General features: G+C 57.8%; 1 protein-coding gene across 2 annotated transcripts; it reads right to left on the bottom strand.

Annotated features, from left to right (window-relative positions):
• Window positions 1–525: 525 nt before the first annotated feature.
• On the bottom strand, window positions 526–16021 carry RNF2 (ring finger protein 2). Of its 2 annotated transcripts, none has more exons than XM_055122427.1 (7): window positions 15848–16021; window positions 8515–8603; window positions 7197–7357; window positions 5838–6053; window positions 4252–4524; window positions 3324–3495; window positions 526–3070 (listed from the first exon to the last, which is right to left on the bottom strand). In XM_055122427.1, the coding sequence occupies exons 2-7, from the start codon at window positions 8599–8601 to the stop codon at window positions 2969–2971; spliced, it is 1011 nt and encodes a 336-aa protein (XP_054978402.1). In that variant the 5' UTR covers window positions 8602–8603; window positions 15848–16021; the 3' UTR covers window positions 526–2968. The 2 variants fall into 2 exon arrangements, with proteins under 2 accessions (XP_054978402.1, XP_054978403.1); XM_055122428.1 differs by lacking the exon at window positions 15848–16021 and adding an exon at window positions 11163–11333.
• Between the last annotated feature and the right edge of the window lie 492 nt (window positions 16022–16513).

Genomic DNA, 16513 nt, shown 5'->3' with positions numbered 1-16513 from the left:
AGTGAAGGGCAATCCGACAGACGGGAGGAAATACCGGCACAGTATGAATCTAGAACGAATTCCTACCCAGAAAATAGAATCCCTAAAACCTGACACAATCAAGGGGAGTGACAGCACAGTGGGAGGGCACTTGCCTTAAACACCGCCAGCCTGGGTTTGATACCCAGCACCCCATATGGTCCCCCAAAATGCCACTAGGGCCAGGAGTCAGCCTTGAGCACTGCCAGGTGTGGACGACCATCCCTGCCCCCTCCCCCCACCAAAATAACTAAGTGAGGATGTAGAGATATTGGAATCTCCATATATGACCGATGAAACATGGTATAGCCACCGCGAAAAACAGTTCAGTGGTCCTCAAAGCATCAGCAACAGGGCTGGGGAGATAGTCCAGGGGTTAGAGCGCTTGCCTTACACACCTCTGAACCGGGTTCAACCCCCAGCACCCTAAGCCCCACCAGGAGTGATCCCTGAGCACAGAACCAACAGGGCCGAGCATGACCCCCGAACAAATAAAAGCCACACAAAAGAATTAACAACAGATTTATCATGGGACATCCAATAATTTCGCCCTAGGCAGATACCCAGAAGTACCTAAAGTAAGAACTCAGACACAGGTGTACAAATATTTACAAGGGCATTCTTCATAACTGTAAAAAACGTCCATCAGCACACGTGTGGGTGAACGGAATGTGGCGTGGACACTCGACAGCATGTTCCCCCAGCCACACAGAGGAGATTCTGACACTCTAAACATGGATGAAGCTTACTGACATGACACTGGGTGAGAAAAGGCAGACACACAGGACAATTATCACGTGTAATTCCACTTCTGGAAGGTGTAAAAAAAGAACACAATTCAGAGTGCAGACACGCGCCTACACAGACGGGGGGAGGACACAGAAAGGTTTACATCTGATCAGAATCAATTTGAAGGCGCCGACACTTGGTGAGGGTCTGCGGTAGACAGGGCAGTCACAGACATCACCTACATAATACTCGAAGGGACCATGGTTTGGTCGTGATGGCGAATGGAATCCACCCACCAAAACGCACGCACGCACTCACAAACAGTACTCTCAGGCCTCTAGCAAATGCCTATAATTGTATTTTGCAAAGGGGGTTACACAGCCAATGGATTCGGTAAGGATGCAAAGAGTTTACAACTTCCCATACTGACAGATGAGAACATAGACATTCTCTAAGCACAACGCTTATATGCACAAAGAACTTCTTGCTTAAAGACAAAATTTCAATTGATAACCACAATGAGAAATTTGGTTATTGAATGCAACTCCTAAACTAACATCACCAATAAAATCTAAGCAGTTCTAGCACAAAACCAGGGTTATAGTCAGTGGACATGCATTAATAATCTACACACCCCAACATCACACCAAGAAAGCAATTCCATACAAAAAGTTCCCTTGGTTTTTGGTGGTTTTCAAATATCATGGCACAGGTTACCCAAAGAAAGTGTAAAAACAGATTCGTCAATCTTTTCAAGAAAATGGTAAAAAACCCAAGAAAGCCTTTGTTTTCAAATTGGGCTGAAGAGTGAAAAAATACCAAGTCGGCCCGAGTCTGTCAAAAAATGACAGAGAAATAGTCACAATAGCTGGACAGGCCTGCCGGAGAAGGTAGCTGGAGGGGGAATCCCCCCGGGCCCACCCCGTGCGGGGGCGAGCTGCTCGATGCAGGCCCATCTCGGGAAATACTGAGATGGCAACTTGGAAATGTAGCTGCAGACGGGGCAGGGAGAAAAAAAGTACACACATGTCAGCCTGATTTGGGGCCTGGGTGCAGAGAGTTCTGGAATCCAACACGAGACACCGTCTGCCGACAGCAAACGACATGGAGAATGACAGGACCAGGATTGTCGGACACAGGGCACAGACGTCACCGCACAGCCGGGCAGCTGTGCAGGGACTGTGACTGGCAGGACGGCAACAGGCCCCCGGTGCTCCACACTCTTCAACAGAATGTGCTTTTCCCCACGGTCACTGCCACGTGCCACAGGCTTCGTGAACTGCCACGGTGACGAGGAAGGAAAGAATTTAGGACGTTCTGAACATATCTTGTACTTTTCATTCCAGGGTAAAGTGCAAAATATCTCCATCTCTGTGGTATTTTAACAGGGAAAAAAACTATCCAACACACATCATAAAGAAACTCAAGTGGACAGGTAGAATAACAAAAAAAACCAAACAAACAAAAAAAAACCTCTTTAAATATATACTTGAGGACTATTAAGACCATCTGAATCTTTCTTTAGTGACGTCTGTACGTGAACCAAGTTCTTCTAGAACTTGAGATACTGTTTCCCAAGATCATGCATACCAAAAGCAGAGGGGAAAGAATGGAAAAAATAATAATAATAACATTGCATGACAATGGACACTAAGTTCATAAAGAACTTTTCTTAAAAATGAGATATTATGGAAGAAAATACCATGAAAATAATAATCCTATGAGAATTGTTTGTCAAGCACGGTAATTTGAGCCTTGGTCTTCATAAAGATACAACAGCGTATATAGAAAACTATAAATATACAAGACTCCAGGAAAAAAAGTCCAAATACACATTATTAACATTCTGGAGGCCTAAAAAACTTTTCAAGGGAGGGGAAGGGTGGCCAACTGAATTTTTACTGCAGAGAATAGAACTCTGGCAAAATTCCTGGGTCGAAGGGCGCTCCCAAACGGAACCATACTTTGTGAAAGCACACAACTTAGATATTGTTTTTCAAAGGAAAGAAAAAGCATTAAGCTCACTGCGGTCCCTTCCCGAAAGGAAAATATTAAATTAAGGAGGGGGGGAGAGTCGAAGAGTGTAAACAAGTCTGGCTCAGAAAGGAAACCGGACGACATATCAAAGGTTCTGTCCGTAAAAGTCATGACAGCAATAGCTTTAATATGAAAGAAATGCGCTATAAAAAAGTTCATCCACAGACTCCGCTGCAGCCAAAGCTCACTTGTGCTCCTTGGTCGGTGCGTAGTACAGCTCCATGGGCTTGTTCACCTTCCAGTACTTCTCACTGACCAATTCCAATGAAAAGGAGCCATTTAATACCTACAATGGAAACAGAACGAGTTGGAAAAAGCGGTTCGGAGGAATGGAACGAACCAACAAACAGAAAGACTGATGCTCTTAGAGGGGAAGAAGAAAAAGAAGCTTAGGGTGGACGTATGTCCCCCAACACTGGGAACCAAGGGTAAGAGAATGTCAACTGCTCGAAGCTGTGCTGAACCCCGATTCCTCTCAGGTCCCCCAAATCCCAGCCCCTTTGGGTCTCGGTGGGTCTGTCCAGGGCCCCAAGACTTACGGTGAACTGGCCACTGGCCGTGGCTATGTAAATCGTATACTGCTTCTCACTGGCTGTGTCGAGGTTCATCTGGTTCGACTCCCCTTTGCTCCGAAGCTCTTCCAAGGCCAACCTCACGGCCAGGTACTTGGACAAGTGATCGACGGTGGCGTTCCCCGATGTCTTTATGTACCTGACAGAAAGGCACGTGGAAGAGAGCGCACATCTCGGTGACTGAGCCACGGTGCACGAAGGGGAACCCAGGCCCTCCCGGGACGCTCATTGGCTAGTGAAAGGGGCACATCTCGACGGCTGACCAAGTGCCAGAAGGCGCAGGGCAGGCGGGAGCTGCCACAGCTCTGCCTGCAGCAACAAACCGGGTGGGAAACGCCAACGGGAAGGGGGAGCTTGTGGGGAGGAGAGACCTGACCGCAGGGGTGCGGGGTGCGAGCCTGCAGGCGGCTGAGAGAGGAGCGCACTGCCCAGCACTGAGGGAGCGGGGAGAGACCTGAGAGCCTGCAGGCTTGGGATGGACCCGGGAACACGGTGCCAGGGCTCTCCTGAGCACTGTGGGTGTGGTCCCAAACCAAGCCAACCAAACCCCCCAAGGAGGGCAGAAGAGCCGGGGTTGGGGTGATCCCCTGGAAAGGATGGCACCCGTCCACTCGTTCACACCCCAAGTCTCGGTGCTCCCTGGCTCACTGGGGCAGCTCGGGTCAAGGCCACATCCGGGCCAGGGTGACATGTGGCACCAACTGGCACCCGAGAGAGGGCACTGAAGAAACTCAAACGACACAGTTCTATTCCCAACACCCACACGGTTGCTGGGGTCCCACCAGGACTGACCCCAGAGCACGGCCGGGCATGGCCCCCAAACCAGAAACAAAACCGCACAGAGCGCACCTTGGGGGGCACTGGGGGGCCACCCGGCACCCCCCCCCAGCCCCACCTGGTCTGCGCACTGTCGTCCTTCTCCATCAGCGTGGGGTGCGGCCTGAACACCAGCTCGATCTCGCTGGCGCCGTCCAGCACGGGGTCCATGGCCACGGCGGCGTTGCTGGCGTCCAGCTCCAAGCCCGAGTCGTCGGAGGTCTTGGTGCGCTTGGTGCTGGGCCCCGCCTCCTGGTTGCTGTGCGTGGACGCGTTGCTGCAGTGCGAGCTGTCCCCGTTGTCCTCGGCGCCGCTGCCGTTCTCGATCTGCTGCTTCTTCCCACGCTGCAGCCTGGCGGCAGGCCAGCAGGAATGCAGGTTAGGCAAGAACCAATGATCCCTGGCTCGGGAACCCAGGGCAGGCCGGCAGACCCTCTGGGGGCTTCCCTGAAGGGGTCAGCGTGTGTGAGCACGCGCGTGTGCAGGGTCTGTGTGGGGGACCGGTCACACCCCTGGACACGGGGGTTGTGTAACTGGGCACCGTGTGTGCACGCATGTGCGCACATGCAGTGTATGTGGGGGGGAACGGGCCACGCCTGGACACGGGGATTGTGTAAACCTGGGCACTGTGTGTGCACGCATGTGCGCACATGCAGTGTATGTGTGGGGGAACGGGCCACCCCGGACAGGGGGGTTGTGTAAACCTAGGCGCTATCATTCACCAACCCAGCGTGCACCCAAACTCCCCCTCGGCGGGAACCCCAAGGAGTGTCTGATGTGCTCGCCCGTGGGGTGCATCTCGGGGGCAGAGGGTGGTTCGTGGGGAAGAATCAGGCAGTCTCGGGCTGGAGGCCCATCCCCCCACACACACACACCTGCACACACCCACGGGCTCGCCCAGGGGGCAGGGCTGAGCCCAGCCAGAGCTGGGGTGAGTGGTCCTGAAACCTCCCCACCCTCCAGATGGGTGCTGGGCTTCCCTCTGGGTTTCTGGGCTCCACCGGGCTGTTCTCAGGGGACCATGACGTGGTGCCGGGGACTGAGCCCAGGGTAGCCATGTGCAAGGCAAGCCTGAAACCTGGTCACCCGCTCCGGCCCTGGGGTCACGCCAAGGCACTGAGACAGTCACACTGGGTTTGCAGTGTGACTACGGGCTTGCAGGGAAAGCCATGTGGCAGCCGTCTGATCTCTGGGGAGCCGGGACGAGATCCCCAGAAGAGAGCCCGGCCGCACGGCCTGGACATGGGGCCGTGTGGGCCTGAGCAGGTGGACGGCGGCGGCTTCAATGAGAGCCAGAGAGATGGGCCCGGGGAGACTCCGCAGACTAAAGAGAGGGCAATGGGGGACTCTGAGGTTCCAGGCACAGTGAGGGGGGCAACACGGGGGGCCACCAAGTGACCTGGGTGAGAGTCCCAGGCCAGGCCCGGCAGAGCTCAGGAACCAGGAGCGCGTGGTTTCCCGGGAGCCCAGGGGAGACTGTCAGGCCAGCCACGAGCCTGCAGGAGCTGGGGGTCACTGTCCACTTGGAAAGGGTCACCTGGTGGCAGGGGGTATCCTGCAGGGACATCGAAGGGGCCTGAAAACCAAACTAGAGGAGCCTCAAAACGCAAGGGGACAAGATGCGCTGCCAGAGCGGAGGGGGGACGAGGCGGGCCCCGGGCGCACCGGTTCATGGCCTGGATCTTCAGCCCCTCCTCGATGCTGTGGCTCAGCGCCTGCTGGTTGTTGTGCTTGCTGATGCGGGCCAGCACCCGCTCCTGGTGCGCCTCGTACTCGTCGCGGCTCGGGTAGATCTTGCTGATGAGCGCGTCGAAGTTGGGGTCGGGCCGCAGAGACCGTTTGGAAACGAGCTTTTTGCGACACGTCGGACATTCTTTATTCCTGAGAGCAGAGAGGGAGAAGGGAAGGGTCAGGCCCCGCCAGAGGATCTTTACGCGAGTTTCCTTGGGCTGGACGCGGAACCCTCATTCAATCAGCGCCCTCCAGCCCCGTGTGCCAAGGCTGAAAGCCAACACCTCCACTACTTCCCCTACAGAAACACGCGAAAACTTCCCCAAGGATACTCTGCTTTCCCTTATTGGGGGGTGGAGGGGGGTCTGTGGCACACCTGGCAGTGCTCAGGAATCCCCGGCAATACTGGTGCCAGGGAGCGCCCCGGGCTAGGCCACACGTGACAGCCAGGGCCTTAGGCCGGGCCTCTCCCTGCAGTGATCCCTGAGGGAGAACCATTCAAAAACCACCTATTCTTGCCCAGTCACGTTTCCTGTCAGGGTATCGATGCCAAAAAAAGAAAAGCAACCCACAAACGATTGAACTGTGATGTGGATTCTTTTACTAAAGTCACTTTCACGAGGATATTACAGCATTTTGTGCTTGTTATCCTTATGATTTGGGGGATGTGAGAGGCCACACCCAACAGTGCTCAGGGATCACTCCTTGATGGGACTTGGGAAACCCTAAGCACTGACAGGGAATGAACCCAGGTCCGCCACATATGGAGCAAATGTCTCAACCCTGTGCTACCTCTGTCCCGAGGAAATTATTTTATACACTTAAGCAGCTAAACACTCACTTTGAAAGGATAAACAAACTGACTAAATCGGTTTTTGGGGGTCCATACCCCCCCAAATGGCACTCGAGGCTTATCCTGCACAGAGATCATTTCTGATAGACTCAAGATGCCAGAGACCACACCCGGGTCAGTCACGTGCGAGGCAAACGCCCTCCCTGCTGTCCTTACCCCTCCGGAAAACACTGACTGACCAATAATGAGGAGCCAGACCCAGACACATCTCAGAGCCCTGCTGTTTGGAAAACATCTTTCTTGAATCCCGGCCGGCACTGGCAGCGGGAACAGCCAAGTCGCCAGGTTCTTCCCACAGAACCTGGTGTGCAGGGGGTTCATACCACCGGCCAGGGACCCACACACTACAGAGGGACTTCACAGCCAAGCCCCCTCCCTCCCACCAGGGGCGTGCCCCCCCACCGCAGCCCCCACTCCTGCCCACCAGGGGCGGCGCCCACCCGCTGCGCAGGGCCGTGATGATGCAGTCAGCGCAGAAGCGGTGCAGACACTCCTTGGTGGTCATCGTGTTCTTCAGCATGTCCAGGCAGATGGGGCACATGAGCTCGCTGTGCAGGCTGCGTGGCGACACCACGATCTCCAGGCCGTCCGTGATAGCCTCCTGGAAGAGTCCCCGTCAGCCGGCGGGGCACCAGGCCGCATGCCAGAGGCCCCGGCTCGGCCAGGACAGGTCTGGGCAGGGAAGGAAGCAGCCCCCAGCCATCCCCAGGAGAGGGCCCAAATCCCAGGAGGAACAATCACCATCACAAGTCCTGCTTTTCCAAAAAGGGACAAGTGGGTGGGGGCCGGAGCAACAGTCCAGTGGAGAGGGCGCTGGCCTTGCACGCAGCTGACCCGGGTTCGATTCCCAGCATCCCACAGGGTGTCCAGAGCCCGCCAGGAGTGAGCCCTGACCACCTCCAGGCGTGGCCCCAAAACAAAATGGACAAATTCAAACAGAGAAGTCTGCCATGCTAAGCTGGGACACTGGCACTGCCCGGCGCTGCCCCGCCAGCCCTGTGGCCCAGCACTCAGCCCAGAACCGCGGCTGCTCGGGGCATCACTCATGAACCCAGTGGTGGACACGCCTGCTATGGAAACAACCAACAGGAAGTCTGGAACCAGGAGCCCGGGTTCTAGCTACACAAACTAACTGCGGGAACCTCATTTTCTTGTTTCGGGGGTCACACCCAGTAGTGCTCAGGGCTTAGTCTTGTCTCCGAGCTCCGGGGGCCACAGGGGAATGCCAGGAATTGAACCCAGGTAGGTCGTATGCAAGGCAAGCACTGTATCTGCTCTCCTGTCTCCAGAGCCCACCTCCCCGCCAAATCCTTTTCCGTCTGGGGCTACACCCCCTGATGCTCATGGCTTACTCCGGCCCTGTGCTCGGGCACTCAGAGCACTCCCTCCTGGCAGAGTTCATGTGGGGTGTCGAGGATCGAACCCCAGTCAGCCCTGTGCAAGGCCAGCACCCTCCCCACTGTACTATCACTCCAGCCCCTGCAAAAGTTTACTTTTGATTTTTCATTTTTTGATCTGTTTTGAGGCCACACCCAGCGGCAATGCTTAGAGCTGACCCCTGGCTCTGCACTCAGAGGCTCGGGGAACCGTGTGGGGTGCTAGGGACTGAACCGGGTCGGAAGCATACAAGGCAAACGCCCTACCCAATGGTCCACCTGGACAATCTTTTCGGAGGAGCCAATCTAGGCCCAGCTGCAGGGGTGCACGACCCACAGCAGCGCGGGAGGGTCCCTGCGGGCCAGGCCCCTCTGGGCTTACCTGAGGTGTCCGCTGGAGCTCGTACAGGCTCAGTTCCCAGGTCTTGCTCAGAGGTTGTGTTCCGTTCGTCTGCACGGCCTGAGACATGGCTGGGAAGGCAAAGGGAGAGACGCGTGTTGTCCGGCTGACAGCAGGGGAAGAGGAAGCCGGTTTCCAGCCCCTGCTGTGGGGAGCAGTAACTCCCAAGGAGGAGAAGAGCAAACAGGCCCTCGCAGTGCCCCAACGCCAGCACAGAAGGACAGATGCCCGAACCTCGGCACCCTGAGGCCCAAGGCCCTGGGGTCGCGCTCGTCAAAAAACATTCCGGAATCTCGCTGCTTAACTGACTGCTTTGCTGACTTCCACCCTCCGCTCTAATGCTGACCACCCCCCACCCCAAGCCCAGCTTAATAAAATACACAACTGAAAGGCTCCCGGGGCTCCAACCCAAAGGAACTGGTTATTCACAGAACAGCACATACACTAGGAACTGTCTACACTAGGAAAAGTCACCACATTGGTCACAGCCCAGAAAACGCTCATGATTCGAAAATGCATCCATTTCCGGCTCCCATTAAAACACAGTTCAAGGGAACCAGAGCAATAGTACAGCGGGGAGGGTGTCTGCCGTACAGCAGCTGACCAGGGTTCGATCCCCAGCATCCCAAACAGCTCTCCAAGCACCGTCAGGAGTGATTCCTGAGTTCGGAGTCAGGAATAACCCCTGAGCATCACTGGGTATGACCAAAAAAGCCAAAAAACAAACAAAAGAAACCACAGTTCAAACTGTTCCACAGAAAACCAAAAGGCCCAACCTCCAGAAGTATACACACCAACACGTATGCACACTCAGAATTGAGTGCACCGTTTCCTACACACACACACACACACACACACACACACACACACACACACACACACACACACACACACACACAAACACCCTGAATTTTCCACAATTAAAAATTTCTCAAAAAACCACAAAGGACCACCAAAATCCCAGTATTTAATACTAAGGGCTCTTTCCTTAGTCTTAACTTTTGGGCTACTTTTGAGAACTGAACCTCCACATACACCACCCACCCCACCCGTGCAGGAAAGACCGAGGCTGGCAGAAGCAGGAATCAACTCAGGACCTTACATGTGCACAGCAAACGCTCAACTGCTGAGCTCCACCCCTGGCCAATGCCCTGAATCCTCTGGAACCCCTCCCCCCCTCCCTCACTGCTAACCCCCCTCCCAAACCAAATGAATAATCCCTCACTGACTGTAAGGTTTCTTCTCAGAAACATCAGCATCCTCTGTTGACTCGGTTCTCCCAGACGTCCCTCAACTTACTTGGTCCACCTCCCCCTTTCAGAGGAAAATAATAAATCTCTTTAATAGGAAAAAACAACACCCCACCCCACCCCACAAGTGCACCCGAGGCTAAGACTGGCCCCTGGGATTTGGGGGGGGGGGGCACAGGAAGGGAAGTGGGACGGCCCACTTTGGGAAACATTGCTAATTGGCCCAACAAGTTCACACAAAAGGCTTTGGAAAAGGGGCTGGAGCAACAGCACAGCGGGGAGGGCGTTTGCCTTGCACACGACCAACCTGGGTTCAATTCCCAGAATCCCACTGGGTCCCCGAGCACCACCACGAGTGACTCCTGAGTGCAGAGCCAGGAGTAACCCCTGAGCACTGCCAGGTGTGGCCCCAAAAAAGAAAAATTAAAACAGGCTTCAGAATTATCCCATCTGGCATGACTATCACATCTGGAATATCCAGGGCTGCAACATCTGCCTTCCGTGCTAACAGCATGCAGTCGGGGGAGGTGGCACGGCACTTCAGGCCGACCCCAGCAGCACGTGAGAACACAAACGTAACCGCGAACGGACACTACGAACAGAAGAACGTCCTTGAACTACTTCAGACAACGCTTCACCAAGGCCTTCACACCTCTCCCCACTCGCTGGTGGGTACTGGGGCCAATCAGGGGCCCCCTAAGTGTCTACGTGCCTAAAAGCTCTTTCAAAGGCATCTTCCTCCTCATTCAGGAGGCAAGTTTCTTCCCAAAAACGACAACTATAAGTTTTCAGATCAAGCTGAAAAACACATCAATCACAGTGGGGGACCAGAGACACGTGCTCGCCTCGCACATGGCTGACCCAGGTTCGATCCCAAGCAACCCATAAGGTGCGGCCACGCTCGCCAGGAGTGACCCCTGAGCACAGCTGGGCGTGGGATCAAGACAAACAAAACCAAAGGGAAAAAAAAATCTCAACCACAGCCATCAGTTTCCATCTCACTTATGCCTGAGGGCCAAAGAGTAGGGCCTTCTGGTAACAAGTATCAAAAACAAAAGTGTGAGTGTGTAACATCATTTATGTGTAAGAAACAACTTCCAGCGAGGAGTCACAAGGTGCCTGTGTCCTGCTGAGACCACCGAGCCACAGCACCGCCCCACCAAGGCCTGTCCCGCAGAAAACAGGAGATGCGTCGCCCCCGTAGGGGGAGTTCCTGTGTCACCACCAAGGCCAGTTACAGCGGTGGGGGGCGGCACACAACACCATCACCCCTCACACCCAGATGCAAGTCAAGAAACCTTCTTTCAGACATGCAAAGCCCCCGGCCACCTGATCACACTCCCACCGACACCCCCAACGGGCCCCTAGCCCCGTATTTACCGTGGCTCTTCCTGCCTACGAAACCTTTGACCTAGGGCTCAACTTGGGTCCTTCCAAACGGCCTGGGCTGGAAGGGCTGAGCTGTGTTTGTTTCCAGCGCGGTGCAGACTTGCTCCCCGTGGAATCGCACCAAGAAACCAGCTTCCCGGCCCTGAAGTTCTTCCTGCTGCACACAACGGCACTTCTCCTGCCCAAGTATGAAAGAGAGCCTTCTAGAAACTCTCTGGCCCTGGTTGGATGTCTCAGTCGGGTCAAGGGGCGGCAGCAGCAAGGCCACGGTGCAATCGCTGGCAGGGAGGCTGAGGTCTCTCTCGAGATCCACCGGTGGGGGGGAGGGAGTGGGACGAGGGGGGTAAACGACAGAAAACTCGGCCCGACTGGAGCAGTCAGAGGCCATGGGACCAAGCCCGACTGGCGGTAAAAGGGGGACTGCGCCAGTCAGAACGCTCAACAGATGCCGCGGGGAGCTGTTATCCTGAGAGGGGGGGGGTGTCTGTCCTGCCTTCTCCCGCCCCCAAAACAGCTGCGGGAGCCCTGGGCTGCCAGTTTCAGAGGGGAAGAGGAGGCAGGTCTCAGGGAGCGAGCCAAAGGAGCCCTTCCATCCCGAGTTCTGGAAGGGAGTGCGTGGGAAGGCTGTAGTCCGAACTTCTCTTGGTCCTGGCCCGCTTAAACCAACTCATTATTTCATCCTCCAATTCTCACATCTGGAAATCAAATCACTCTCAGCCGAACTACTGCTAAATGGCCTCGAAAAAGGAAAGAAAAAAAAAACACTTGACTCAATATCCTGACTCCCACTGGCTAGCACAAAGTCAGGGTCCCCCGGCCGTCTGGCTGGGCACAATCCAGAACTGGGTCGGTCCCCATGACCCCAAGGAAGAAAACCCAGAGACACGGTCCACCGTGGCAGGGCAGGTCCAGGAACCAGACTGGACCGAAGGAGAGATTCCCCGCCCCCACCCCCGCCCCCCCAGCACAAACAAAGCCAGAGGGAATGGGGAAACCCACGATAAACGCAGAGTTTGGGGGGCAACTCGGCAGAGGGGGACCCACAGACAGCTCCAGCCCGAGGCCCAGCCCCAGGCTGTGTCCCTGCGGCTGAGGTTGGAGGTCCACATGGGTGCTTCCCCATCTCCCTCCCACCTGGCCACCTTTCTTCCTGGTGTTCCCCAGTCCTTTGTGGTGGCCCCCTTAGAATGGGGAAGGATGGCTGGCGGGGGGCTCTGGGTCGGGGCATCCCCTTCCAGCTCCCGGCAGCCGTCACGACCCCCACTTCAGCCCTCAGCACCCACCCGACTCGCCCTGCGGCTCCCCTGGCCCCCCAGCCCCAGAGGGTCAGAGCCGGGTCCGTGAGAGCGTTCCCAGGGCTCAGCCACGGGCTGCGGGCGGTCTTCCTGCTCCTGCCCGCATCTGACCCACACCCCGTGTGGAATCTCTGCGACACCCAGAGGGGGCGCAGGGGACCCCACACTATTCCCCACCACAACTCCGGCCTTTCTGCTCAGTGCTTACTCCCCGAAAAGCAAAGCGAGTGGGTCTCCCCGAGGTGGGGAGCCCCGTGAAGACACAGTTTTCAAAAGTGCCTTTACTCTTGGTGACTTGAACACGCCGGCCGGGAGAGCAACGGGGGGAAACGGGAAATGTCCCACCAACAGCCACGGTCTCCGCCCGGCCGCTCACCCCACAGCTGCTGGGGGGCTTGTCTCTGTCCCCCGACACCACACGAACTGTGACCCGGGCACGCAGACACTTGCGGGGTACTCGGCCTGGCCCCTGAAACGCCGGTTCTATTTCAAGGAACAAAAAAACACGGCAAGATCCCGTCCATGGCTACGAGTCCAGCGCAAGTTCTCCCTTCCCAGGGAAGTTTCTAGAATGACTCAAGATTCAAACAGCTTGGCCCTCCCGCCCTGAGGGTCTTCACCTCACACATGACCTTAGCAGCCAGCCTCTCTCCCGTGCCACCCCACTGCCCCGCACAGGGAAGGCAAGGAGAGGCGGGAAGCAGGGACCCAACCAGGCTACTGCCCCGCAACCCTGGGTCACTGTTCACACGGTTCCATGATCAACACCCTCCACAGGTTAAGTCAATCTGAGGCGGCTCAATTCCTAAAATAACTGAAAACCAAGTGCTCATGATCCAACTTAAAAAACTACTGCTTGGGGCCGGAGCAAGAGCACAGCAGGGAGGGCGTTTATTTGCTTGGCATGCAGATGACCCAGGTTTGATCCCTGGCATCCCATAGGGCGCCCCCCCCCCCCAGCACCGCCAGGACTGATTCAAGTGCAGAGCCGGGAGCAACCCCTGAGCATCGCCCGATGGGACCCACAAAACCAAAAATCAAATGAAGAAAGACGACGACTGAGCAACAAGGACTAAGTGGCACACGTGGGTAGTAGCGTTAATTCCTGATCTAAAAGAAATGGGAGGGGGGCTGGAGCGATATAGTACAGCGGGGAGGGCGTTTGCCTTGCACGCGGCTGACCCGGGTTTGATTCTCAGCATCCCATAGGGTCCCCCGATCACCGCCAGGTGCAATTCCTGAGTGCAGAGCCAGGAGTCAGCCCTGAGCACTGCCAGGTGTGACCCAAAAACCAAAATAAAAGAAAAGAAAAATAAAAGAAATGGAAGAAGGCAACTTTCAGAATTTTTCTGGGGGGCTGGAGCACTAGCACAGCGGGTGGGCCATTTGCCTTGGACGCGGCCGACCCGGGTTTGAATCCCAGCATCCCATATGGTCCCCTGAGCACCGCCAGGGTAATTCCTGAGTACATGAGCCAGGAATGACCCCTGTGCATTGCCGGGTGTGACCCAAAAAGAAAAAAAAAAACAACAGAATTTTTCTGGAAGCTTTAGTCAGGCTCGCCGGCTGCACTGTCTCCTGAGAAGCGAGGAAGTTTGCATCCAGGTCCGGAGTCCTTCCCCCAGGAGACTCAACACTGGTCAACACAGGGACCCTTAGTAAAACGGGGGGTGGGGGGGGGGGGTGCTCGCCTGTGTCCTCCACTTGGGGACCTGCCCACACCAGCGTCCACACAAAGGCCAGTGTTCGGCCCCGCGGCTGAGGCGGTCAGGTCGGGAAGGGTCCGCCAGACGGAGCTCCCTCAAGGACTCCCGGAGATGGGAACCAGCACCCAGGGCCCGCACCCTTCAGGGCGGGAAAAAGTTCCTCTGTCGTCCCCACCCATCCCCACCCCCACCAAGGGATATAGGGGATGGGGGTGGGGGACTCCAACAAGCTCAGAGTTTAGTTTCTCCCGATTTCACAAGCGCGCCTTTGCGAAACCAGGCGCCCGAAGTTACTCGCGAAGACACTGCAACAGGCTCACTGGGGCTCATCCCACGGGCGACTCCTTCCTCTCGGGACCGCCCAGGGCCTCTGCGAGGTTCTCGCCGGGACCCTCCGGCCCGTACCCCCGAGACTTCGGGGCAGGAACAGAGCGGGTGAAGGCCAGTCCGGAGAGCCCGTGGACCCTCTCGGACCACCTCACTCACCCACTCACCCACGGCACCAGAGTCCAAACCCAGGGCGCTCTGAATGCTGGCGCTGTCTCGAGGGGGGAAGCGAGACGGGTCTAGAGGGGACTTTCGAGGACCAACAGTTGTTTTCCACAGTGCTCAGACCCCCGGAGTCCTCTCAGGTCCTTCTCCATCAATTCCCCATTTTTCTCCCTCCCGCCCACCAGGATGAGACCTCCGATGTGGATTCCTCTCCAGGTGTCAGACGGGAGGCGTTAACTCCAGGGTGGGGGGAGGGGGGTCACGGCTTCTCTTCCACGTCCGGAAATCAATGAAATCTCATATACCCATAACCAATTTTCTCTTTAAAAAAAAAAATAATACACAATGGGAGACCCGTTTGGTCCTGGGGTGGGGGCCACACCAGGGTGATGCTCAGAGACGACGGGGAGCAGGAGGGTCGGGGCTCGGCCACGTGCCCCGCCATGGTGAGGACCCCATCCCTCCACCTCAGAAACCTGTTGATCCTGACAAGATTTTTTTTTCCTGACAAGACACACACACACACACACGTCTTTGCTCCTGACAAGACACACACACACACACACACATACACACACACACACACACACACGTCTTTGCTCCCACTAGGCTCCTTTCTTCAGCACCGACCCCACACCTCAGCGGGGTCTCCACAGGCTCTGAGGCGACGCGAATAATTCGGCCTCTCCTGAGGTGGGGCGGGGGAGGCGGTGACAGTGTGTAGGGGGGGCGCGCGGGACGCTCCTGGGGGTGTCCCCCCACCCCCTGCACGCGCCTTCCTGACGCACCCCGGGGTGTCCCCGTCACCAAGCCCGACGTCCCCGGCCTGAGGGGACGCTCGCCCTCCTCCCCGCAGCCCTCCGCGGGACGCCGCCGACCCCCGCCCCGGGGTGCAGGGGGGGACCCCGAGCGCCCCCAAACTTCGGGCGCCGCCGCGCAGCAGACACCCCGCGACGCTGAGGCGCCGTCGGCCCCCGGAGTGGCCGCGGCCTCCTGAGGAGAAAGAGGGGGGACAGGGCCGCGCGGGGCGGCGGGGGCGACCGGGGGCGGCGAGCGGGCGACGGGGGTCGCCGCGGGTCCCCCCGGCCGCCGCCTCAGCCGCCTCAGCCGCCTCCCGGCCGCGGCCCCTCCGGCGCCCGAACAATGCGGCGCCGCCCGGCCCGCGCCCCCCGCGCCCGCTCACCGGCTCCGGGGCCCGCCGGCCGCCGCCCGGCCGCCCGCGCCGCCGCACAAGATGGCGAGCCCGGGCGTCCGCAGGGGAGCTCGGGAAGGACGACGGCGGCCGCGCTCTGTTCATGCGAGTCCGCGGGGGAGGCCGGCGCGGCCGGCGCGGCCTGCGGGGAGGGAGGGCGGGAAGGCGCGCGCCGGCCGGGGACTTGCGCGGCGCGGGGCCCGGCGCGGGGGAGGGACGGGCGGACGGAGGGAGGGAGGCGGCGCGCCGCGGGACGCGCCCGGCCCCGCCCCCGGAACCTCCGCCCACCAATCGCGGCCCCCGGCGCGCTCGGCCGGCCAATCCCGAGCCCCGGAGGCCCAGGCCCCGCCCCCTGCGCGGGCCAAGCCCGCCCCCACTGTGTCGCCCTCGCGGGCCTCCTCGGCCCCTTGGTCCCGGCCCTAAGCGCCCCCTGCCCCGCCCCCGGCGCGTGCTCCAGCCAATCCCGTCCCCGGAGGCTCAGGCTCCGCCCCCAGCGCCTTCTCCAGCCAATCCCACCCTCCCGGGGGCCCTGACCCCGCCCTCTCCCCCGGCCAAGCCCGCCCCCAACATGTCTACCTCCGCGGGCCTCCTCCGCCCCTTGGACCCGCCCCGAGAACCCTCTTCCCCGCCCCCGGCGCCTTCTTCAGCCAATCCCTT

The sequence above is a fragment of the Sorex araneus genome, chromosome X (assembly GCF_027595985.1).
Source record: "Sorex araneus isolate mSorAra2 chromosome X, mSorAra2.pri, whole genome shotgun sequence".
NCBI classification, from domain to species: Eukaryota; Metazoa; Chordata; class Mammalia; order Eulipotyphla; family Soricidae; genus Sorex; species Sorex araneus.
This window is presented reverse-complemented; position numbering and strand designations above follow the sequence as displayed.

Coding starts and splice junctions, on each gene's coding strand:
- RNF2 (XM_055122427.1), bottom strand. CDS start 8,601: ATGTCTCAGGCCGTGCAGACGAACGGAACACAACCTCTGAGCAAGACC. Junction 7,358..8,514: donor AGCTCCAGCGGACACCTCAG/GTAAGCCCAGAG, acceptor GGACTCTTCCAG/GAGGCTATCACGGACGGCCT. Junction 3,071..3,323: donor CGGCCAGTGGCCAGTTCACC/GTAAGTCTTGGG, acceptor TTTCCATTGTAG/GTATTAAATGGCTCCTTTTC.